Genomic DNA, 25,617 nt, shown 5'->3' with positions numbered 1-25,617 from the left:
CAAAATAAAAGCTTTACTCAAAAAAAAACATTGTGATTTCTGTCTCATGATTGGACACTGACTGATATAAGGAACTACTCTTATTATCAATGCAATCATTTTATGGGTCTAATATGTATTATCAAATATATTTATAAGACTAATGAGAAAAATAAGATCTTTGAAAATGAGGCCATTCTAGCTATGCTACTCAGTAGATTACTAGAACATGCATTTCATTTCAATAATTACCTGGCCAAGAATAAATAAATTCTACCACCCCAATGAGAGATAGTAGAGTAACAGCAGCAGCTACAACCCAGGCAATGAGACACAGTGCTCTGGCTCAGAAGAGCATTTTCTTATGCATTTGAAAAGGTGCCAGAGAAGTTTTTCTCTGAACATCTTTGAAGATGTCAGATATCTGTCCATGTTTATTTATGCTTTTGTTCATTATTAGTAAGCCAAAACATGAGTTGTAGAGAATAAACTAAAAGTCGTAGCAATATCATCTTCCAGGAATGAAAGAACACGTGTTCTCAGAGTTCTAGAGGCTTCCTTTAAAAATGAGTCAACCCCAAAATAAAGCAGTTACTTTCGAGAAGGCCTACCCTGAAAACAAAGCACCCGTTTACTTTAGAGATGGCCTGAACCAGTTCTTGGGAATCTGAGACCCCTGTGCGCCCTGCTTTGTGTACACAGACACGCGTTGGCCTGACGTCTGAGCCCGACATGGGTGCAGTCCTCAGGAGATGGTGCTTGGACCCACTGGAACTCTCCAGAACACACGCTCGCCTTGGAATCAGCAACGGGCCTCACTTTACAAATGACAAATACATCCACTCTTCTCTCTCCTACCAGTTTATATAAGAATGTTATTTTTCCTCAAAATGTGTAGGCACAACTGATTTTTATGCTGGAAAAGTTCATGAAAGCCACATCACATTTGAGGTCAGTCGGCCAGAAAAATGGACATGAGCCAAAGCCCACATCCCAGACACTCTGCCTCCACGGCATGTGAACAGAATGCCCCCTCTCCTCCCGATCTCCAGCAGAAGCAAGACAAAACCCTGCGAGACAGTTACCCATTGGAATTGGGAGCCTGTCAGGGGCAGACACACACACACACACACACACCTCCTGTCTAAGATACAATAAAGGGCTCTTTCAGGCAAATGTTCTGTGCACAGACAGCGCAAGGGACGGCCAAGCGATCGCACAGCTGAAGCAAACAGCTCTAACAAGATCACAAGATCCCGACTCCAAGTGCGTGCAAGTAAAAATTCTCCAAACTGGCTCCCTAGACGGCAGGAAGTCCTTTCAGACTAGTTTCAGAACATTGTTTCATAGCCATGAGGACACATTCGTGCTGTCGTGAGGCCCTGCCAATTTTTAAAACTATTGTTTCCTTTAAACATAATGATTTGTGCATTACCATTTAGTTGCACTTGGATTCCTTCTCATATTTTCAAGGGGAAACGAAGTATGAAGGAGCAGGAAGTGTTCACAGTCCTACACACAGCAACAAGTTAGCCGGAAAACTAACATTTTAACTGTGAAATTTAGAAAAGCAGCTGTGTTCCATGACATCCCATCATTTAACACTCATAATAAAGAAGATGAGACTTTAAGTGCAACCTGCTTATAGTGCAAAACATCATACTGTACAATTGTAATTCTAACATAACAGAGACAGGTTATATACAATATTATGTTTTAATTAAATACCAAACTGTTCATGAATTTTCATACCAATATTTCTCCCCAAAGCTATCTCAGCAAGTGCTCATTATTTGCATTTCAGAATGTACAGAAAAATAGCTTCAGCACTGAAGATATCAATTTTACTTCTGAGTTAAAACCAACAAGTGGTACATTTTCATCACCAAGAAAATATCATAGATAAATTAACAAGTAGAAACAGGAGCCAGAAGACAATAACTATGTTACCACCGCTGCCCTACTCTGGAAAATGCATTCGTGTTCACAAAAATAGATTTCACATCAGATTAGTGAAATGTCCTTTATCCCAAGTACCTTTCTCTAAACTCAGTTCTGTATACAACGCATACACAGATTGAGAGGAAATTGTATTGCTGAGTTGAGTCCGGGAATCCACAGCACATTCTGCAGAGGAATGAAGAGGGAAGCCCGTGGTTCAGGGTAATCTGCAGACAAGGGGGCCCTTCCAGCACAAACATCCCGAGACAGACAACAGCAGGTGGAAACTCACCACTGGAGCAGTTGGTGCCCCCCCAGCCAGGCTCACACTGACAGGTGTTTGGAGCAATGCAGCGACCATGGACACATTTATCAGCACAGTGGGCTGTCAGAAAGAAAAATCAATCAAATAAGGAAAGTTGGCACAAGAAACCGCCCCCCACCCCTCCACCAACAACACAGCTGTTTCATATCCCGGTCTCGAGTATCTCTTAAAAACAACATGCATGCTTGATAATTTTCTTCAATCCATTCCTCAGCCCTCCTACAGTCTGCGGTGTAACCAAACAATTCTCCTTCCTATTTTGATATCTCCGAATAAATTCCTTCATTTCTACTATTTAATTCTACTTCATGCTCAGTTAAGAAAGAAGTTTCCAGGAAAACTGCCTAATCCACTTAAAAAGTTATCAGTGACTATCAAATACATCTTCTTTGTTTTGGAAGAAGCATATGGGCAATGAACGCAGAAACAAATCACAAAGCAAGGTGTTAGGACTCCAGGGTGACCAAGCAGGCCGGGAGGTATCCCCAGTCAGCTTCACCAGAAACAACAGTCAGATTTCTTTGGGCACACGCTGTTCACAACTACGACACAGAGGAACTACATGCCCTTTTCCTATTGGAGGAGAATATTTGAAAAATGTCACCCAGGTGTTGGGAAACAGTAAATCTCAATTCTTCTCTCATTAGTGACCATCCTAGGTGTCACCCAACCCGTGGAGGTTAGAGGTGTCATTGAATTATGAGCAGATGGGCAGTCTGATCATTTCCAAAGCAAAGCTCAGTGGACTGACAGGAAAGGACATCAAAAATACTATTCTGTGCTGCACGTTAATGAGCATTACTTTCAACCTTAGTACCCCTAACACTGATGAAACATTTTTGAAAATACCTGAATATATGAGTAATTTTGAGAACAATATGAAAGAGTTTTAGGTTAAGATATTCTAAAATGTTACATGAGGATGAAATAAGATACCACATGGTTTAGAGATAAGTTTTTAATTCATGCCTTATTACATAAACAAAAATAAAACAGGTCTACTGTCAAAACATACCATAAACAAAATAAATTTCATCTCCAGTTCCACCAACTAGTAACATTTTTGTGTAGGTAGAAACTTTCAGCAATGTTTTCCTATAAATTTTTCTCCTCCAGGAAAAGAAAAAAACAAAATAATATTTTTTTCAATTTGCCTTCCCACTTAATATAATGGGGAAATATTTCCATGTTATTAAAAATTTTTATGAGCTTTCTATTTTGGGCATGTATGTGTATCTATATTACCTATATTGCTGCACCAAAAGTGAAAATGACAATCATTTCTAAGCTTTTTATTAAAAAGATTTAGACTTAAGGGAAAGTCATTTTAGGTAAGAAGAAAGCAAAGCAAAATGCAGAAAGAAAAATAAATGAAAATGAGGTCTGTTTGGGTGCACTGTTTGGAGAAATAGCTTTAAAAAGCAAGAGAGGGACCTTGAAAACCAAACTAAGGTGGTAGGGCTTTAGTCTGAGAATTAGCCTGGAATATGCTAATGAAAAATATAAATTTATTACAAAAATCCATCAGGTAGAGGGCACCAGAGCAGAATAAAGGGACCATAAATTTCAGGAAAACACAGGCTCACTTATATCCCCAGAATAATTTTTTAGCACCCAGGCAATTTGGTGAGGGGTTCCAGGCCAGCTGAGCTTGGGATGTTGGTACAGAGCAGAAATTGTGACATTAGAGTTTGAAGGAGATGCATGGGAACCTCCCAGTATTTGATTCAGACAATTACATGTTTATGCATGTGTTTGACTATAGATGTGTTGTTCATTCATAAGGACATAGCTCTGCAGTGTTCTTTCTTTAAGATTTAGATGGGTAAGGACCAATTAAATGGCATGGATGGCTCAGGTCTAGGGCATGCTCTGGACGCTGTATCGCACTGTGCTGTGTGGTGGAATGCGCACAGGACACTGGCTTACAGAGAGTGCTCACACCCACTGAAAGTGTGCAAATGCAGGAGTGCTCACTTGTCATACATACTGATGACGTCGCTGTTTGCAACGTGCAGCAATCAGCTTTCAGCCCCAGATTTACCAATTTTTCCTCCTTCAAAAACCTAAAACTATTTAAAATCCTCTGTGTATGTCTTGAGAAGTTTTAACAGTCAGATACTATTTGCTTTTAATATGAAACTAGAGTTTTCTAATACACTGCATTTAAAAAAAAACAAAACTTGGGCATAGTGGTTGACAAAAAAAGAAGTGTTACCTATTCTCTCGAATTTCAAATTCTTATATTTATTTAAGAGTCCTGTTGTTCTTGACAATTTTATGCTAAGGCAATGTTACAAATGTTAACTTATAAATTTATATCAATAAAACACTAACTTAGAAGACACACAGATGGCCAACAGGTACATGAAAAGACACTTGACATCATTAACAATCAGGAGAGTGCAAACCCAAACCGTAACGATCTAGGTATCACCTCGCAGCTGTTAGGATGGCCATTATCAAAAAGACAAGACACAGCAAGCGCTGGCGAGGATGTGGGAGCAGGGACCCCTGCTGCACCGCTGGGGGGAATGTCAGTTGGTATAACCAGTATGGAAAACAGTATGGAAGTTCCTAAAAAGTTAAAAATAGAACTACCATATGATCCAGCCACTCCACTTCTGGGTATGTAGCCAAAGAAAATGAGAATACATTTGAAAAGACACATGTACCTCCATGCGCACTGCCGCATCACTTAACAACAGCCAAGATATGGGAGCAATCTAAGTATCTGTGGATGAATGGATAAGGAAACTGTGGTAAATACACACAAGGAAGTATTATTCAGCCATAAAGAAGTAATGAAATCCTCTCATTTGTCACAATACAGATGGGACTCAAGGGCATTATGCTAAGTGAAATCAGTCAGGCATTGCAAGACAAATACCGTATGGTCTCTCTGATATGTGTAATCTTAAAAAAACAAACCCAAGTTCATAGGTACAGAGAAGAGATTGGTGATTAGGAGAGGCAGGGGGCGCAGAGTAGACGAAATGGGTAAACTAGTTTATTTCTAGTTTAAATGAATTTTAAAAACTACTACTTCACTTGTCTTTATATTTGGGGCATCTGTATAAGACTTCTTTGGACGAAAGAATCAATTTCACTACTTGAAAATTTGAAACCCAAGACACTGGGTTGGGTAAAGGCAGCCTGGCATTTCCTCTCTGCCTGGGAGAAAGGCCATGAAAGGAGAACGTGGGATCTCAGTTTCTTGCTGTCCATCTTTTCTATGCTTTCATTTTTTCATTCCTTTTCTTCCTTGTACATTCTTTTACCACTCATCTTTCTCTCCCCATGAACCACTTCTTTGATATGCATAGTTACCATAGAGACTGCATATTAAACTTTGGGTTGAGTTGTAGTTGTGTGGACTCTTAACCCTGGTGTGACCCCAAATATCCTGAAGCACCCACCTGAATCAAAGTAGGAAGAAAGTTAAGATTAAACAAGCAGGTCTAGTACTCTTCGTCCAATATCAAGATGGGTAAAGAAATGCATATGTTGAACACAAGCCCCAGAGGGTAAACACTCAGAATTGCGTGTGCTAGGATTCCAATCAATTGTTTCTTGTTGCTCTTGTTTTGTTAATTCCAAAAGAGGGGATAGTAAGCAAATTTCTACATGTAAAAATCAAAGATCTGCTTCAAAATGCTTTCAGATGGCTGAATAATCATATGAATGTTCTCACGTTTGATTCCGGATGATACAATGTTTGTGTTTTATGACATGAACATCAAGAAGTTTAATTATAATTGAAGGGGAAAAATCCTATGCAGTAATTTGAAATTCCACATTATATTTATGAGAACCTGGAAGTAACAAACTAACATGTGGCCAAAGTCTGAAGCAAAATGTGAATAGATAGCAGAAAACAAATTTGTCTGTAAGTTAATTAGGAATTAGAAGGGGGAATCAGCTTTTCTAGTAATTTTCTTAATTAAAGCTTAATGCCAATGGAATTGCTTCTGAGCACCGAAGCCTAAAGTCAAATAATGATCTAAATGATGAGCATTACTGTTGGTAGGGATTCTAAATGGGAAGAACACCAAATTCTACATCCATGGTGCAGAATCTACACACAGCACTAGACTCTGTCACGCAAGTGCCACCTCTGCCCCAAGTCCTTAGCCCACCAGCTCCTGGCTCTGCACATCCCCTGACAGCCTTCACCCAGTCCCTCTAAGACCAGCAGGGGCGACCGGAGCTAACAGGTGAACAGAGGGAGCTGTAACACTCTGTGTTCTCTGATGCCCAACTCACCAAGTTGCAGGGAGACTGACTATGGCATAAGTGGTGGCAAACACAGACTGTCCCCTCCAGGAGACCAGCTGTGCTGGATCCCCACCCCAGCCTCATCCTCTCTCTTTCAGCTTTAAATGCCACCTACTTTGGATGTTGAGGTTCCATGATGAAAACACGACATGAGAAACCAAGGTACATTAAACCCATGAATTTGTCGTGTGGAAAATCCCAAAGTGAGCTAGCAAAGAGAAAGAGAATGGAGGTCCCCTTAGCAAATGTTCAACAGCTTAGATTTCAAGGACAGATGCAAAAGAGGCATCATAAGTGTGGCTTGGGCATCAGTGGAAACAGTCATTTTATTTCTGTTCACATCTTTTCTTTCTCTTGTTCTTAAGAGTGATTTCAACCAGGAAAAGCTAGCAAAGGTGATATGACCTATATGACTGATCTCTCACATCTCCCCCTAAGAAAGTCATTAAATATCATATTCTGAGTTTTCAGTAGTCTCTGTTAGAGGTCAGATGGAAGCTGAACCTCCAGACCCACAGTAAGTACACTGCTATGGGCCCATCAAGTTGTAAGGGACAGCCAACCCCTCTTTTCCCTTAAGAACTGGAAGGCAAGAGACACTGATGAGAAGAATCCGCCACGTGTTTGAAGTGAAAGCTGCGGACAGCCTGTCTGCCTGACGAACAGGTGAGGACTGACATGACGACCCTGGAATCTTTTCTAATTATGCTCCTGTTTCAGCCTTAGTTCCTAAATCCATTTAAATCCCATTACCAGTGCCATGGACCTCATTCCTTTCATTTGCAAATATTTCGCTTTAATACTGAGACCCACTGACTATGCTCAATAGCTTTCTCTTCTGCCACGTACATTTGCCTTTGTATTTACACCTAGGGCATGACAAAGAGGGGAAAGCAAGAGTGGGCAGACAAAAGACTCCTCTGTAAACCAATTATCTCTCTAAATGTGGGCACCTACTATCGTCCTAAACGATATAATATAATCAATTCATTTAAATTAATTTGAAAAATGTTTCTATGATCCAAGTATTCCTCAAAAATAACTAAACAAAGCTTCCACCTAATCCATCTTTCCTCAGAAGTTCCTTTTACTCTGGTCTTATGAATAAAAAACACAAGTCACAAAACGTATTCTTGCTCATTTATTTATTCTGAGCTGACATTGAGGAACACAGATGTTTAGAGTTAAGGATGCCTTCACTGAACATCATTCCCACATTTTTCTGACAAGGAAGCTGAAGCTTGGGGAATGGAATGATTGTCCCAACATCTATAGCTGGTATGAGAGGCAGACGTAGGATTAAACCCTGGTGCCTGACTCCCACAGGAACAAAAGTGGTGATAGGTTTTAAAGGGTGGGGGGAGAGGCAGGGGTAAAAAAGATGGGACAGGTTGTGCTGAGCCAGAAACCAGAGCAGATGTGCTACTACATGGCCAGGAGTCAGAAGTTAGAAGATTCAAATGAGGAAGACGTAAAAAGCAGAGAGTCGACCTCCAAAATAAACTTTATCCATTTCATACCTTTGTTAGAGGACAACTACATGCAAAGTCTCTACAAAATCTAATTGCCTCAACAATGTTGATGTACAGAGAGGAATAATTTTGTTCCATATTTGTTACATTGCAGTCTACCCTTCGTGTTTCATCTTTACTAATGTAGCAGACACCTTGCTGCTGTGGATATAAAGACAGCAGACGAGGAACACAGTCTGCAGAGTTAGTCACCTACAGGCCCCTTACACCGAAAAAACAGAGAGCAGAATGCAGGGGTAATAACAGAGGTGTGAGCACAATACTGTGAAAGCACTTTTAATAATTCCATTAATATGAAATGTCCGTGTAGTCAAATCTATAGAGAGAGAAAGTGTATTAGTGGTTACCTAGGACTAGGCGGGATCAGGAGTGAATGTGGGGTGGTAGCTAATGGGTACAGGGTTTTTTTGTTTGTTTGTTGTTGTGTTTGTTTTTTTGAGGTGATGAAATGTTCTAAAATGGTGTGATGGTTGTATAACACTGTGAATATAAGAAAAATCATTGAACTGCACAGTTTACATGGTTGAATTATATGGCATATAAATTCTATCCCAATAAAGCTGTCATAAAGAACCCTGCGGGTGCTGTGGGAAGGAAGCCATTAGTTCCAACTCCAGCGAGATCAAGGTGGGTCTCACGAAAGAGAGAACATCTGAACAGAGAAAGTGGACGCCTTTGTAAGCAAGTTGCAGGGTGAATGGCAACGACAGCTGCCTCATACTCCGTTCTCTTTCCATTCCATCCTCAAAGTTGCATAACCCGCCGTGTGGGGTCAGGGACTCTTGCCTCCCACTGCTGGTGGTTCATGTACACAGCCTGCATACGTGGCTGATCAGTCGCGGAGAGTGAGACAGCACTGGGGGTCCACCAGTTTGCACCTAGTAAGTATAATGAAAAAGCATCCACATCTGAAATTCCTTTTCCTCCATTCCTGATAGGGCCTTTAAGACTCTTAAGGACACGTACTAAGGGTGATGACTAGCAGTGTCTTTGGCGAACGTTGCTAATCACATACCAAATGCGCATTCTTCCCTCCACTCTTATTAACAGAATGCCACTTTCTCTGGGAGAATAATGTTGCCAGGAACACAGGAAATTTCCCAGCCCTCATTCTGGCCTGAGGTGTCCCTGTGGAAAACAGTGCAGGGGACAGACTTATTTGTCGGTGTAATGTCCCTTTTATTTCTCCTTTATATGCCTGATGTGCAGATAAAATGACTGAATTTGCCAAAATCGGGCAAGTCTAAGGGAAGGACCCAGAGAACCATGTGAACCTTTGCTCCGAATTCCTTACACAGATGAATAAATACCACAAAGCACCCAGTTTCAGGCTTGCCAGTACATAAAGATAATGAACCCCAAGTGTGTATATGTTCCCATTTTTTCAGATATCTATTTATTGTAGACAAACATGATTCCTGACTAATATACTGCCTCTTTGGGATACATTTCAGGTGAGTCAGTTCCTAATTAAAAAAGAAAAAAAAATCCATGATAGCAGAAAACTATCTCCAAAAATGCCAGAAGAAAAGCATTTGGCAAAATCCAATACCCATTCCTGATAAAAAAAAATCTTTGCAAACTAGGACCAAAAGGAGCTTCCTTACACTGATAAAGGGCAAATACAAATAACCTGCTACTGATACTATACTCAGTAGTAAAAGAATGAATGCTTTCCCCCTAAGATTCGGAACAAGACACAGATGTCTAGCCTCATAATTTCTATCCCGTATTGTGCTGGAGGTTGCAGCAAGTGTAATGAGGCAAGAAAAAATTAAAGAACATCCAGACTGAAAATAAAGAAGTAAAACTACCTTTATTTACAGATTATGTAAATATATGTATGTAGAAAATCTGATGGAATCTACAAAAAAAGCTACTAAAATAAGAGAGTTTAACAAGGTTGCAGATAAAACCAATGTACAAAATTTAATTATAACCCCATATACTAGCAATGAACAATCAGAAATTGAAAATTTTAAAGCCATTTACAATAGCATCAAAAATATGAAATACATAGGGATATATATGACCAAAAATGTGAAAGTAATGTACACTAAGAACTAACAATACTGCTGAGATAAATTAAAGAAATGAGCAAAACTATCAACTGATCTGACCTACTGCATGTTTAAAGAATATTCCATTTAACAACAGTAGAATATATGTATTCTCTCTACAGAGACAGCCCTTGTCTATGAGTCGGATGACTCAATACTGTTAGGATGTCAATTCTTCCCCAAACAGATGTATAGATTCAATATAATACCGATCAAAACCCAGCAGCATTTGTTGTAGAAATTCACAAACTGATTTTAAAATTCATATGTAAATGTAAAATACCTAAAATAGCCAAAACAACTTTGAAACAGAAATACAAAGTTGGAAGACTAATGCTATTTGATTTAATGGCTTAAAAAGCTATAGTAATCAAGAAAGTGTGATGTTGGTGTAAATGTAGACAAACAGATCAATGAAACAAAATAGAGTTCAGAAATAAATCTACATGTACATGGATAATTATCTTTTGACAGAGGCACAAAGGCAATTCAGTGAAGAAAAAAAGTCTTTTCAACAATGCTGGAAAAGTTGGATATCCATACACAAATAAACATGGATATATAATTTCATACCATATACGAAAATTAACTGAAAATGAATCATAGACCTAAATGTAAAACCTAAAAAGTATAAAACCTCTAGAAGAAAACATAGGAGAAAATCTCAGTGACCTTGAGTTAGGCAAAGATTTCTTACATATAGCACCAAAATACAACCTACAAAAGAACAAATTAATGAATGTGTCCATCAAAATTAAAAACTTCTGCTCTTCAAAAATCACCATTATTGAGAGAATAAAAAGATAAATCACAGACTGAAAGAAATGGTTTCAAAAAATACTATCTGATAACTTGTATCCAGAATATATAAAGAACACTAAATAAAAACCAAACAGCTCAGTTACAAACAAATGAGCAAAAGATTTGGACATATCACCAAAGATATACTAAGGGCAAACGAGCTCATGAAAAGATACTCACTGTCATCAGTCACTGGAACAATGCAAACTAAAACTATGACACGGTAATGCTACATGTGTAGTGAAGAAACTGAAATTTAAAAAACAACTGGATCAAGTGTTGTCAAGGGTTCATCTGAAATAAGTGCAGCTCTCATACATTGCTGGTGAGATTATAAAATAACAACCACTTTGGAAAAGTTTGGCAGTTTCTAAAAAATATTCACAGCCCTGACTGGTGTGGCTCAGTTACTTGGTTGGAGGGTCGTCCCACAACAGGAAAGGCTGCCAGTTCGACTCTCAGTTGGGGCATATTCTTGGGTTGTGGGTTTGGTCCCAGGTTGGTGCGTGGGTAAGAGTCAACTGATCGATGTTTCTCCTTCATATTGATGTTTCTCTCCCTCTCTTTCTCCCTACCTTCACCTCTCTCTAAAAATAAAATCTCTAAGAAAATATTCAAGGACATTCAGATGATTTCCAGTTTGGCTATTTCAAATAAAGCATCTCTAAATGTTTGTGTACTAGTACCAAATGATACAAACACTCCACTCCTAGGTATCACACAAGGGAAACAGAGGTAGATGTCCATATGAAGACTTGTACAGGAATTGTCAGAACAGCTTTATTTGTGATTGCCAAAAACTGGCTACAATCCAACTGTCCATAAATACATGAAAGAGAAATAAATTGTGAGATATCCATACAATGAAACACTACTCAACAATTAAAAAAAGAAAGTGAACTAATGATCCAGACAAAACAGATGAATCTCAACGTGACTACTCTGAGTAAAAGGGATCAGACATTAAAAGAAAAAAACAGGCTAATTCCATATATATAAAGCTCTAGAAAATACAAACTAACTTTGAGTGACAGAAAGCAAGTCAATGGCTATCTGCAGCAAGCGGGGTGGGGGCAGGTAGGAGTGGATGGGAGGAATTACAAAGGGGTGTGAAAAAATGTTTACACATTATGAATAGTTTAGCATAACTGAGGTGAAAGTTTCATGGTTGTACATGAGTATATATGCCATACCTATCAAATTGTATGCTTAATTTGTATAGTTATTTTATGTCAATGTTAGCTTAACAAAGCTTTTCCAAATAAAAGCTACAGTGTGAAGAGAGCTTCCAGGGAGGGACAAAAAAAATTCTCTATATACAAATGAAGGCAGATTTTTTTTATATAAAAATATGAGCTAATACTGAAATACTACACACACTTTGCAATTCCAGTAAGAGTCTTTGGTCACTGATGGATGAGCTCTCCAAATGCTTATGAAGGTATTGGCTTTAGACCTTCCCAGGAAATATTTATTTGAGGAAAAGCTAATACTAAAATTCACAATGCAATACTCTACTAAGCTTTTCCTTTGCAAAGTGAATGACTTACACAGGAAAAAAAAAGTCTGTGTTGAAATAGACTATTGTAATGGATTCCACACAAGGGATTGAAATACCATCTGTGGAGCACATAATCCTATTCATTTATTTGAGAATGGAAAGAGTTTTTAGCTTAATTCCACCCATATACAGGCATTATCTATTTTGGCCATGACTCTTGCATTGTGTCTCTTTAGGTTAAATTAGATTTGAGTAATAAGCAATATGATCCTAATGGGCCATAGTTTCTAAAAATCAGCAAGCACTGAACAACTTTCCTAAGCACAACTTCCTAACAACAGACCCTGTCACTGGTCTGATGATACAACTACAAACTGATTCAACTGGGAAAAGATTTCAAAATCGTCAGCATACAGCTTACAGAAGAAACCAGATGGAAGGTGCCTTCATTTGGGATAAATTACTTCCCTCCTGGAACTGTTATGTTTATGTCTGTGAGGAAAGAATGGCAATTCTACGGGAAGTGCCGCACCAGGCTCTTCTGTTTTTAGAATGGCATTCCTCTTGGTCCAGCCACTGTCTATGGAGTCACGGAATTCTTTCACAAATATTCTTCCCCACAGCATGTTTTCCACCACATGGCATTTCCCCCAGTCTGTCCTATTTCATCTTGCTGACACTGGTCTCCAATACTTTGCTTCTGGTCCTCCACTACCTCAACCACATGTTAACAGGAGAGGCCGGCCCAAGGGGAAGTGAGGGGGGCAGTGGTGAACATCAATGTCACCACTTTCCCATTCACTGTCCTGCCCCTCCTCCCTCCTCGGTGCTGGTCCCTGGACATTTCCTTTTGGGTTCTGGTGCCCTTAGGTTCTTTCTACTCCCTTTTCCTCTCTACACTAACTTCAGAATAAGTGGAATTCTCTTACTCAGTGGTGAATGACTAATAATGACAGCTTTGCTTATTTCCCTTGTCAGGGACATCTGCCTTTCAGTGTCATAGCCTTAAACCAAATGTGTAAATTAGGTGGTAAAATTTCTTCAAAAAGGGCAGGATTAAGGGTGTGAGAGAAAGCTAGTAGCAGGACCTTCCTTATTAGAACACTCTGCCAAAAACCAAGGAACACAAACTCAGATGCCTCCAGAAACCAGATAGGATCAGAGAGACGGAAGCAGGTCATGTAAGGCCTGGGAAAACTCAGGACCTTACTTGTTCATCTGAAAGTACAGCTCTCGGGGATTGAAAGGTATAAACTTCAGTTATAAATAATGTCATGAGGATGTAATATACAGCATGCTGACTATAGTTAATCATTCCATATTGCATATTTGAAAGTTTCAAAGAGTAAATCTTATAAGTTCTCATCATACAAAAAATTCGAACTTTGTATGGTGATATGTTAATGAGATTTACTGTGGTAATCATTTTGCAGTATACACATATATTGAATCATTATATTGTACACCTGAAACTAATATAATGTATCAATTATATCTCAATAAAAATAAATAAATGGAAGGACAGCTCCCTTTCATTGTCTCCTGTCTATTGGCACATAAGAATGTCAAGCCATGAACCCACAGAGGCCCATGCCCAGGCACATCATGATTAAAATGCCAAAGGTTAAAGGCAAAGAGAGAATTTTATAAACCACAAGATAAAAGCAGTTACTTACCTACAAGAAAGCTACCATAAAAATCAGCTGATTTTTCTACAGAAGTTGCAGGCCAGAAGGGATTGGCAAGAAATAGTCAAAGTGATGAATAGCAGGGACCTACAGCCAAGATTACTCTACCCAGCAAGCTATGATTTAGAATCAAAGGACCAATAATGAGCTTCCCAGATGAGGAAAGGCTAAAGGAGTTCATCATCACCAAACCAGTGTTACAGGAAATGTTAAAGGGGCTTCTTGAAGAAGAAGAAGAAAACAAAAGATAAAAATATGAATACTAAAGTGGCAATAAGTACATATCTATCAATAAGTATACTTGAAATATAAATGGATTACATTTACAACCAAAAGACATAGGGTGGCTGAATGGATAAGAAAACAAGACCCTCACATATGCTGCCTACAAAAGACTCACTTGAGATCAAAAGACACACACAGACTGACAGTAAGGGATGGAAAAAGATCTTTCCTGAAAATAAAAACAAAGAAAAAAAGCAGGGGTCGCAATACTTATTCCAGATAAAGTAGACGTTAAAACAAAGGCTATACCAAAAGGCAAAAAAGGATCCAGCAATTCCATTTCTGGGTATTTATCCAAAGAAACCCAAACACAAAATGAAAAAAATACATGTATCCATATGTCCATTGCAGCATCATTTACAATAGCAATATATGGAAGCAACCTCCATGTCCATTGATAGATGAATGAATAAAGAAGCAGCGCAGATATACAATAGAATACAACTCAGCCATAGAAAAGAATGAAATCTCGCCATCTGCAATAACATGGATGGACCTAGAGGGTATTGTGTTGAGTGAAATAAGTCAGACAAATAAAGACAAATGTCATATGATTTCACTTATATATGGTATCTCAAAAACAAAATAAACAAATAAGCAGAACAGAAACAGACTCATAGATACAGAGGACATTTTGACAGTTCCCAAATGGCTGGAGATAGGTGAAAAATCTGAAGGGATTAAGAAATACAGATTGGTTGTCACAGAATAGTCATGGGGATATAAAGTACAACATATGGAATATAGTCAGATGGGTACTAGATTATCAGAGTGATCACTTTGTAAGTTATATAAATGTCTAATCACTGCGTCATACACCTGAAGCTAATACAATATTGCACCAGCTGTAATTGAAAAATAAAAAAAATATTTAAGAGGAAAGAATGTCAAGCTGTCATCAATCACTTGTTTTTCCATGGAAAATGAAACTTCAAACAAAATATGGTTATACATCAAATCATCCAGCCTGCTAGTCTGCCATAGCTGGCATGGACTATTGGCCTACTTTATTAAAAACATCACCCTGGCTGGTGTGGCTCAGAGGATTGAGTGCTGGCCTGCAAACCAAAGGACCATTGGTTGGATTCCCAGTCAGGGCACATGCCTGGGTTGTGAGCCAGGTCTTCAGTAGGGGGACAGAGCACAAGAGGCAACCACACATCGATGTTTCTGTCTCTTTCTTTCTCCCTCCCTACCCCTTTCTAAAAATAAATAAGTAAAATCTTTTAAAAAAAATTTTAGAAAACATCAGTGAAGGTCCTAAAATGTTCAGAATAAAGCTTTTAAGATCTTTGACAGGTTGCATTTTAAACTTAACTGCCCTTTTTTCTTAATTTTAGTTTTTCCCCTGTAAATCAACTGCAAATCTCTCATTGATAGAACTGTTTTGAACTTAATATTGATATGTTTCATAAGCATACTAACTGACAATTTTACTTTTGGTAAACAACTGTTGCTATGCATACCTCTGTTTAATCACAGTTCAACACTTGGAGGGGATGCCCAGCAATGCTGAACCCAATTGGTAAAGCCAGTAAATGCGTACATCTTCTATACCATGGTAAAGAAGGAAGGAAGTGTCTGCGACATCCTGTCATGGCTCAAATAAAAACTTCCCTTTCCCCAGTTGTGCAAACAGACATGATTGTCCTTAGAAGTTAAAGAGGAGTCACATCAGCAACATGCCCGAAAAAGACATGCATCACGGTAACCCCCTCTATCCACAAGAATTCAGCATCTATCTGTGGACAAAAGTGCCTTTGTGGGAGCTGTGGGATCCAGCACCAAAGGCCAGGGACCCGGAAAGAGCCTTGCCCACCCACACATCAGGTAATAGTCATGAACTAGTCCCAGCCATGAACCCTGCAGGGGTCATGAACTGTCTCTGGTCCATTTTGGCCATGGTTCAGGAGAACACTGTCTTAAGACAATCACCCATGGATGAAAGACCCTTTGTGGAAGTCTAGGTTTCCAGCAGAGAAGCTCCAGCACATCATTGGAGTAAAAAAATACAAGTTTGGACACACTGGAGAGGAAAAGAGGAACAGTTAGACTTTACCCACATCACCCCTCCCGCAAGGTGGCACAACTCAATGTCTTCTCAACCTGTGATTTCTCAGGCAGGGGAAAGTGAGAACGTATGAGTGAGAGCTTCCCCAGCTGTGGACTTTGTCAAAGAAGCCCATTTCTATCTCACCACATCCAGAGCATGGAGGTATGAGCTGCATGACTGGAGATGGGAAAGAGGCTAGAAAAGCAGCAGGTAGGGATCTCAGAGGGCATTAAAGGATGTAGATCCCACTAGCTGTATAGCAGAGTTCATCAAGGAGTCCACCCATGAGCTACTGGGAATGCCTAGGTCGTGGACAGCCCAAACTGGCCCACAGGTACTCTCAAAGCTCTCTGCATATAACCTACAGAAAACCCCACTCCATCCAGCTCTCTGTCCATGCTCTCAACAGTGGTGAGAGTGAGCTTTGTCAGATGTCTAGTGAGCACAGAAGAAAGCCAGCTCATATCCATGAGCCAGGAAGACATCATGAACTTGAGCTTAGCTCCACCCTTGGGAAAGCACAAAAGAGAGGCTGTCAGCACCTGGCCTGGTGTGTTGCAAGATGTGGAGAAGGTATATGAGCTTAAGAATTCTGCCACAAGAGGGAGCAAAAAACGTGGAGCAGACTTATCAATAGTTCCGAGAAAGCCTCACAGTCCCCAGCAGAGCTGACAAAAGATAGTTGTCCCTTTTTTTTTCAGGAAAGGATGAAGGTGGCGGCTGCCATTGGCAATGTGAACACGGCGATACAAGATCTTTGGGAATATTAAATATCAAGGAAACATGACATCACTGAAGAAACAATATTCTTCCAGGAACCAACTGACCTCAAGGACGTGGAGATCTATAACTTACCTGATTAAGAATTCAAAATAGCTGTTTTAAGAAAGCTCAGTATGTTATAAGAAAACACAGAAGACATTTGACAAGATCAAGAAAACAACACATAAACAAAATGAGGACTTTAACAAGAAATAGAAATCATTTAAAAAAGAATCAAATAGAAAGTCTGAACCTGAAGAATATAATGAATGAAATTTTAAAAATGCAAAAGAAAGCATCACGAGAAGAATGCATCAAACAAGATAAGAAACTGTGAGGTAGAAGACAGATATTTTGATATTATCCAGTTAATGGAGAACAATGAAAAAGAGTGAAGAACGCTACATAAGCTATAGGATACCATCAAAAGAGCAATTTGTGAATTATTGGAATCCCTGAAAGAAAAGAGAGGGGTAAGAGGGCAGGAAGTTTATTTAAAGAAATAATGGGGTATTACTTCCCAAATCTGGGAGATTTAGATATTTTAAGTCTCCAAACAAACTCAGGTAAAGAGAAGAAATAAAAGTCATCAAAATCAGAAAGGAAAATAGAAAACTGTCTCTGTTTGAAAAGAACATGATTTTATATACAGGAAATCGTGAAGATTCCACCAAAAACTGCTAGAACTAGTCAATGAATTCAGTAAAGTTGCAGGATACAAAATCAACACATATAAAGTAGTTGCATTTCTATATGTTAACAATGAACTCTCTAAAAACAATAAGAAAAACAGTTCCATTCCCAATGGTATCAAAAACATAAACTACTTAAGAATAAATTTAACCAAGGAGGTGAAGACCCCACTGAAACCTGTAAGACTTTGATGAAAGAAATGAAAGGAAATAAACAAAAAGATATCCCATGTTCATGAATCAGAAGTACTAATATTGTTAAAAGGCCCATATTACCCAAAGCCATCTACAGCCTCAGTGCAATTCCTATCAAAATGATGATGGCATTTTTACAGAAATAGAGTAAGTAATCCTAATATTTGTATGAAACCACAAAAGACCCCAAAGAGTCAAAGCGGCCTTGAGGGATCAAACTTCCTTATTTCTCACTGTATTAAATAGCTATCCTAATCAAAACCGTATGGCATCATCATAAAAATAGACATACAGACCAATGGAGCAGAATGGAGAGCCCAGAAATAAACGTTTGCATTTATGGTCCACTAATATTTGATGAGAGAGTTAAAAATACTCAACAAGGAAAGGATAATCTCTTCAATAAATGGTATTAGGAAAACTAAACAATCACATGCAGGAGAATGAAATTGACCCCTATCATAAGCTATTCACAAAAATTAACTCAAAATGGATTAAAGACTTAAATATAGAGCCTAAAATCATAAAACCATTAGAAGAAAATATAAGGGAAAAGCACATGGACATAGATCTTGGCAGTGATTTTTTTTTATATGACACCAAAATCACAAGCGACAAAAGCAAAAACAAAACAAAACAAAACAAAAGCAGGACTACATCAAACTGAGAAGCTTTTGCACAGCAAAAAAAACAACAACAACAACAATTAACAAAATGAAATGTCAACCTGCTGAATGGGAGAAAAATATTTAAATATTTTCTAACCATCTATCCAAAATATATAAAGAACGAATACACTCCAGTAGCCAAAAAAAAAAAAATCTAATTTAAAAATGGGCAGAGGACCTGAATGGATATTTAAGGTTCTTGATATCACTAATCATCAGGGACACACTAACCAAAATCACAGGGTGTTATCACATCACACCTGTCAGCATAGCTATCAAGAGGTAACAAGTGTTCGCAAGAACGTAGAGAAAGGGAAACCCTTGTACACTGTTTGCACAAGGGAATGTAGCTGACACAACTACTTTGGAAAACAGTGTGGAAACTTCTCAAAAGATTAAAAACAGAACTACCGGCAATTCCACTTCTGGGTATATATACAAAAAAAAAAAAGAAATCAGGATCTTAAATAGATATCTGCACTGCCATGTTCATTGGCAGTAGATGTAACAGCCATGATGTGAAAACGACCTAAATGCCTGATGAGTGAGTACAGACAACGTGGTTTATAGGCACGTCTCAGAGACGCTGCAGGTTCCATTCCAGACCACTGCCATAAAGCGAGTCCTGTGAACTTTCTGGTTTCCTAGTGCATAAAAAAGTAATGTTTACACTATACTGTACTCTATTAAGGGTGAAAAATAGTTTTGCATCTTAAAAAAACAATGTGCACACCTTACTTAAAAAATACTCATAGGTAAAAAAAAATGCTAATCATCTGAGCTTCCTCAACTGTTTTGCTGGTGGAGGGCCTTGCCTCGATGGGGACAAAAATGCAATAATATACATATAATGGAATATTATTCATAATATCCATAAAAAAGAAGGAAATCCTACCATTTGTGACAACACAGATGGCCCTAAGTGCAATAAGTCAGAGAAAAACAAATACTATATATGCTATCACTTATATATGGAATATCAAAAATTGAACTCCTAACAGCAGAGGGTAGAATGGTGGTTGATGAAGCTGGGGAAGGCAGTGGCACAAATGAGGGATGTTTGTCAAGGGGCACAAAGTTCCAGTTATAAGGTGAGTAGGTTCTGGGGAATCTAATGTACAGCATGGCAACTTAGTAATGCTGTATTATAGACTGGAAGTTGCTAAGAGAGTTGATCCTAAATGTTCTTACCACAGAGAGGAAATGGTAATCACAATATGCCAGATGATGGGCGTGTTACTAACCCTACTGTAGTACTCATTTTGCAACATATAAGTGTACCAAATCATCACATCATACCATTTGTACATGTTAAACTTAACAATGTTATATGTCAATCATATCCAATAAAACTAAAAAAAAATTCAAAGAATCTCTGATAAGGTTAAATATTTACAATTACCAGTCCAAAATTATTTAAAAGCAAAGTAAATCCCTTAAAACATTGTTTTCCAATAAGTACACTCTGAGGATTATTAGTTCCATCACGTTCTTGAAAAACATGGGGACGGGGGAGGGACAGGCAATTCCATGGTCAAATAAGTTCGAGACATGCCTTAACTCAAAGCATGCTCAGAGACTTGAACAGACTACATAAATCTTTGAAAAGGGGGATCTAGCAGAAGGCATTTTCCAATCTTGCTGGGCAATATGACAGTGAATTTTGCAGGACGAGTACTCAGTAGCTCACAACAGGGGCATGCAACTACCAGGTCCAGGTTTCTGGAAACCTAGTCTTCTCTCTAGCAACGGGGGAGGCAGATTTTATTTAAAGTGGCACATATCCTTTTCTGTCCCTCAATTACACGCTAAATACAGTAAATTAACTGAGTTCGTTTTTAGGCTTAAACATCAGGTTGGCTGCCATGTCTTCAGAATCCCCGTAACGGCCTTTGCCCCTTCAATGTGCCCAGTTGGCCATGGAGGCCCACCTTCAGAGCAGGCTGCCCTCTGAGACCTAAATGAGAAGCTTCCTTTTCTGCAGGGTGGTTCTCTTGGAGCTCTAGCTGATTTCTCTCAAGAAAAAAAAAAGAATTAGAATTTGGGCTATGACTGCAGATTAAGCAAAGAATAGTCTCAGTGCCGCTTTGCTTGTATCAATGCATGGGTCTCTCTCGTGTTGGCATCCCTGTGTGTTGCCCGCAGGTGCACTAGGTGTACCACTGGATCATCTGTAAAAGAATGAACAGTTGCTATCTCAAACTAAAAAAAACTCAAGTTCTGACACCACCTGATGATGTGAATGTTTTGCAGTTTGTCACTTAGATCAAAATATGTTTGTTTTCATCACTTTCAAATTGCTTTGCTCTAAAAAGGTTTGAATGATTGTACAATAAACATTGCTTCTCGGTTCTGAGACTTTATATTAGCTATTATTTATCCCTCTAAGGGGACTGCATAAATTATTAGGCCTATAAAAATTCTACCTGTCCTGCAAAGACTGCAATTGCAGGAACTCATTTTCTAGTGAGAAGGCAAAGGAATTTTCACTGTTTCCCTCAGCCTTCTCTCCATGGGACTCTAAAGCCAGGCTTCCTTAGCGAAAAAGAGTAGCAGACATGATTTCCGTCTGTTTAGACTGAGCCCTGACTTCCTCTGTTGAGACTGAGAATATCTTAAATTTCTAGTACTTTTAATTATTATTAAGTTCATGGTTTCTACTTATAAAATCCTAACTAATGAGCATACATCAGCAATTAATAAGGCAACAAAGGTTTTCTGCATTGTTTACCAGATGTCACACCTTCACTACTAGCAGAGACCAAGGACCAAAATTGGAAAACGGAAGTTTAGGTTCCAATAGATGAGTGGGGAAATTGGACTTTCTGCTAGTGCAGTGTGTAGACAAAGGACCTTCCCCAGTATTTACTGGTAGGTTCCTCTGAACCAAGTCGGGCTCCATAGCAACAGAATACAGGGTCCCTATGGAAACATGAAAAACTCCACTGTCCCTGGCAGAAAGGGCATCAGGAGCATGTATACTTGAGAACATACCATCTGATCACTGTCAGTTCAGGGTCTCTTTGGCTAGCCTAACCGGATTATCTCACTTTCAGCTGTACTCAAAAGGGTCTGCTTAAAAGGGTCCACACCCTATGCTGTTTGAAAATATTTAACAAGATCACAACTTTATTGTTAAACAAGCCTGTGAGAGTCAATTGAACTCAGAGCAAAGAGTTCAGATTGCCTTCAGCCTCTCCTTAAACCCTGCCCATGCTCCTCTAAGGCCCCAGAGAAGCCCAGCTCACCCATACGCAGCCCTCACTGAGGGCTGAATGTTCACAGCCCCGAACACACATCCTGTCCCGCATTCCAGCTCTTCTCGGCCTGAAAAATCTGTGCCCCAACCTTTTCAGCAGCCAAAGACCAGAGTGACATGATGCCTGGATAAAGAACTAAATGTCTTTCACTGCCCGCTGCATAGAATTCCATTGTGTAAATGTAGCATAGTTTTTGATCCATTCCTTCACTTAAGGGGACCTAGGTTGCTTCCAACACTTGGCTATTGTAAATTGTGCTGCTATGAACATTGGGGTGCATAGGTTCTTTTGAATTGGTGTTTAAGGGTTCTTAGTGTATAAACCCAACAGTGGAACTGCTGGGTCAAAAGGCAGATTCATTTTTAATTTTCTGAGAAAATTCCATACTGTTTTCCACAGTGGTTATACCAGTCTGCAATCCCACCAACAGTAAAGACAAATACCATATGATCTCACCTTTAACAGGAACCTAATCAACAAAACAAACAAACAAACAAGCAAAATATAACCAAAGACACTGAAATAGAGAACAGGCTGACAGCAACCAGAGGGGAGAGGGGAGGGAATTTCAGGGGAAAAGGGGAAGGATTTGCAGGAAGAAGTACAAAGGACACACATACAATAACAAGCGAGGATAATGGAAATGGGAGGGAGGTGGGGAGGGCTGGGGCGTGGGTTGGGGTGGGGGTAAAAGGCAGAAAACTGTACTTGAACAACAGTTAAAATAAAAATAAAATAAATAAAATAAAATAAAATAAACTTAAAAATGGAATTAAATGTACCCTTCCATGATCTCCGTGTCAGAGAAACAAGTCCCTGCTGCCCAGCTCTTCCCAAAAGCATGACCCATTTTAGTCAATTTGCCCAAGTCTAAAATAGCCTTCCCATCACATCCTCCTATGGCCAACACTGAGGCAAAATGTAGCTATTGGACATCTTTTTTCATTCCTAAACAAAATTTCTGACAATATAAGCCTGAATTAACTTGGCAAATATTCCAGTTCACAAAAAGGAAGCTCATTTTCTGGAGACAACAGCAAGAACAAGTGCATAGGACTTCCCAGTTAAATGGGGAAGCTAGGTGTAATAGGAGCCTGTGGCCAAGTGCATGACTCAGGAACCTCAGCCACCTCCGTGACTCAAAGGGTCCAAAATGCCATAGGATGTCAGACAGAGTCTCATACAGGGATGAGAAACATGGGGTTCTCAGGCGAACCCAAGACCATGACAGAAATTACCCATGAGTCATTCTGTTCTCTCTCTCAGCACAGACATAGCCTCAGAATCCTTCCAAACACAATGCTCCAGGTAGCCACTTCCAAGAGATGGTGCCCTTACTCCCCAAGGGGAGCTTTTTGTTAATTTCAGTCTAACAATATTCCAAAGTAAAAAAAAATAAATGGGGGAAACATGGATTACATGATAAATAGCTTAATGTGGTCCCCTAGAGTGCTACCTGTGTGGTATATCTGTGACCTGGAGGGAAAATAGTCCTGGTTAAGTAAGCAGCAGATGTCTCTAAGCCTTTAACCCAAAGTTTGGGTTTAAACCCCATTGCTTACCAAAGCATGACATTCAAACAAAAATTCTTCTGTAGGAATTATTTTTATATAAACACCAACCACAGTTCCAACTCCTTATTTGCCTACAGCCAATTCACTTTTTTTCATAAAGTTGGCCAAGTTAAAAATCAGCTGTGAATATTCATTCACTGCATGGTAATCAATTGTCACACTCATCTCTGCTAAGAACAGGAAATCATATACAGTTCAGTGTGTGGGAGTTAAGGCTTCTTATTTACGGTTCCAAAGTTCTCTTAACAAGTGCCAAAGACATGCGGGGCACATCCATGGGAACTGATCTTCTACCACCAGAGCTGGCCTACAAGCAATCGAGTGGGTGCCCCCATCCCAGACCTCCCCTGGGTCTTCCTTGCAAGCCACACTGGCTGCAGTGCCCGCATCACAGCTGTAATGTGAAGTTAGCATTTGACCTCCTCCATCTAACAAAAACAGGGTAACAGAGCTGTCTACCACAAAGGAAACTTTCTCAGAACATTCCCTTCCTTTGCAGTAGCATCCAGCAGGAGAAGACTGGGCATCTTAGCAAAAGATGGAAGCTGGACTGTAGAAGGGACTCCTCCTTGGCCATGCTTTTTGTCCATTCACAGTTCTGCTGCAAGTAGCCCTGCTTAAAATAATTTACTTTCTCTCCCATCAGCCAAGGTGAAGCCAAGGACGTTGGAGTGAGAATGTATGGTTGGCCCTGTCTTAGGATCAACTGATCCTGCCCAGAGAGGGTGAGATGCCAACTTCCCACTCTGCTGCTGCTTTTCCTGTGATCTTTCCCTGGTCCCATAAAACCAAGTCTGTAGGTAATCTCTACTTGCTAATAGGTTTGGTTCCAAAGATGTGTTTGGAAATCAGTTGTGCATACCTCTAAACACATTTTCCCAGAATTCTAATGTTGTAAATAATGGTTAGGTGCCTAAGGCAGCCTCAAATGTGCATTTACTCCATTATTTATGGCAGCAATTTTCAACTGGTGTGCCACGGCACCTGCACTGGTATGAGAATTTTTAAAACATGTAGTACCTGACTATATAGTCAGGGGCACTGACCTCTTTTCCCTTAGATTGTCAAACAAAAAAATGACAAGAGCCAAGACAACAATAGCCATTGGTGTCAATGAATCAAAATTATACCTACATTTTTAGTCAGATAGGGGAGAAATATTATTTTTGGAGTGCAGCAGAATTTTAGCAATTAGTTTATGTGTGAGGTGAGATGAAGAGGATTGAGAATCACTGATTTACAGAACTGTGGACATTAGGAGGGTGGGCCTCTACTTTGTCCCATGGACCAGACCATTCACACTTCAGTTTGGGCTGCCTAGAGCACTCCTTGCTGCCACAGGACCAGAGATTAGTCCTCTTGTCTCAGCACTCATGATGGGGGGTCATGGAAGAAGAGAAGAGGCAGCTTTGGCTCCAAATCACCCTTGGAGTTGCAAACAGTTGAGATCTTGGGAGAGAGGACCCGTGGAACTCTCGGGTGTGGAAAGAATGGACCCCTACAAACTTGGTGAGGGTAAGGAGCTCCAAGGGCTAGGCCTTCCTCTGGTTTTTCCCTGCTTTTGTTATTCAAGTCTCAGTCCAACTGTCTCCTTTACCAGCCTCCAAATCAGGCGGTTTCTTTCTCCAGTGCCACCTGTTGCTTCTAGTCAGCACTTCTGTGGCTCTTTGAGAAACCAATCAGTCTCACTTCATTCCCAGCCTGTTCCTGTCACTGAAACTAAAACACAAATGGCACTAGGAACTTAAATCTAAGTGATACAGGATACAGCATCTAAATTAGACAATGGGCTCAGTATGTTCCATCAAGGCAAGGCTCAAGGACCATGTTTTCTGGCATTTAAAAAACTTCCAAAAACTGCAAAGAAATATTATGTAGCCCTAAAAAAAGAAATCCTGTCACAGGCTGCAACATGGATGAGGTTGAGGATATTACATTAAGTCCATCCTAAAAGGCCAAATACCATATGATTTCTAAAGCAGTCAAGACTCTAGAAACAGAAAGTAGAAGCAAAAGGTGGTTG

General features: G+C 39.5%; 1 protein-coding gene across 2 annotated transcripts in view; it reads right to left on the bottom strand.

Moving 5' to 3' along the window:
• Positions 1-25,617, bottom strand: part of MEGF10 (multiple EGF like domains 10) — a 173,835-nt gene that overhangs the window by 84,598 nt on the left and 63,620 nt on the right. For both annotated transcript variants that reach the window (XM_045838135.1, XM_045838134.1), the window contains exon 5: positions 2,213-2,305. In XM_045838135.1, the coding sequence (XP_045694091.1) occupies positions 2,213-2,305 (93 nt within the window). The remainder of the gene's footprint in view (positions 1-2,212; positions 2,306-25,617) is intronic.

Source organism: Phyllostomus hastatus, unplaced genomic scaffold, assembly GCF_019186645.2.
Source record: "Phyllostomus hastatus isolate PE091 unplaced genomic scaffold, TTU_PhHast_1.1 phas_contig_254, whole genome shotgun sequence".
Taxonomy (NCBI): domain Eukaryota; kingdom Metazoa; phylum Chordata; class Mammalia; order Chiroptera; family Phyllostomidae; genus Phyllostomus; species Phyllostomus hastatus.
Note: the sequence above shows the minus strand (reverse complement) of the source record. Positions and strands in the feature narration are given on the sequence as shown.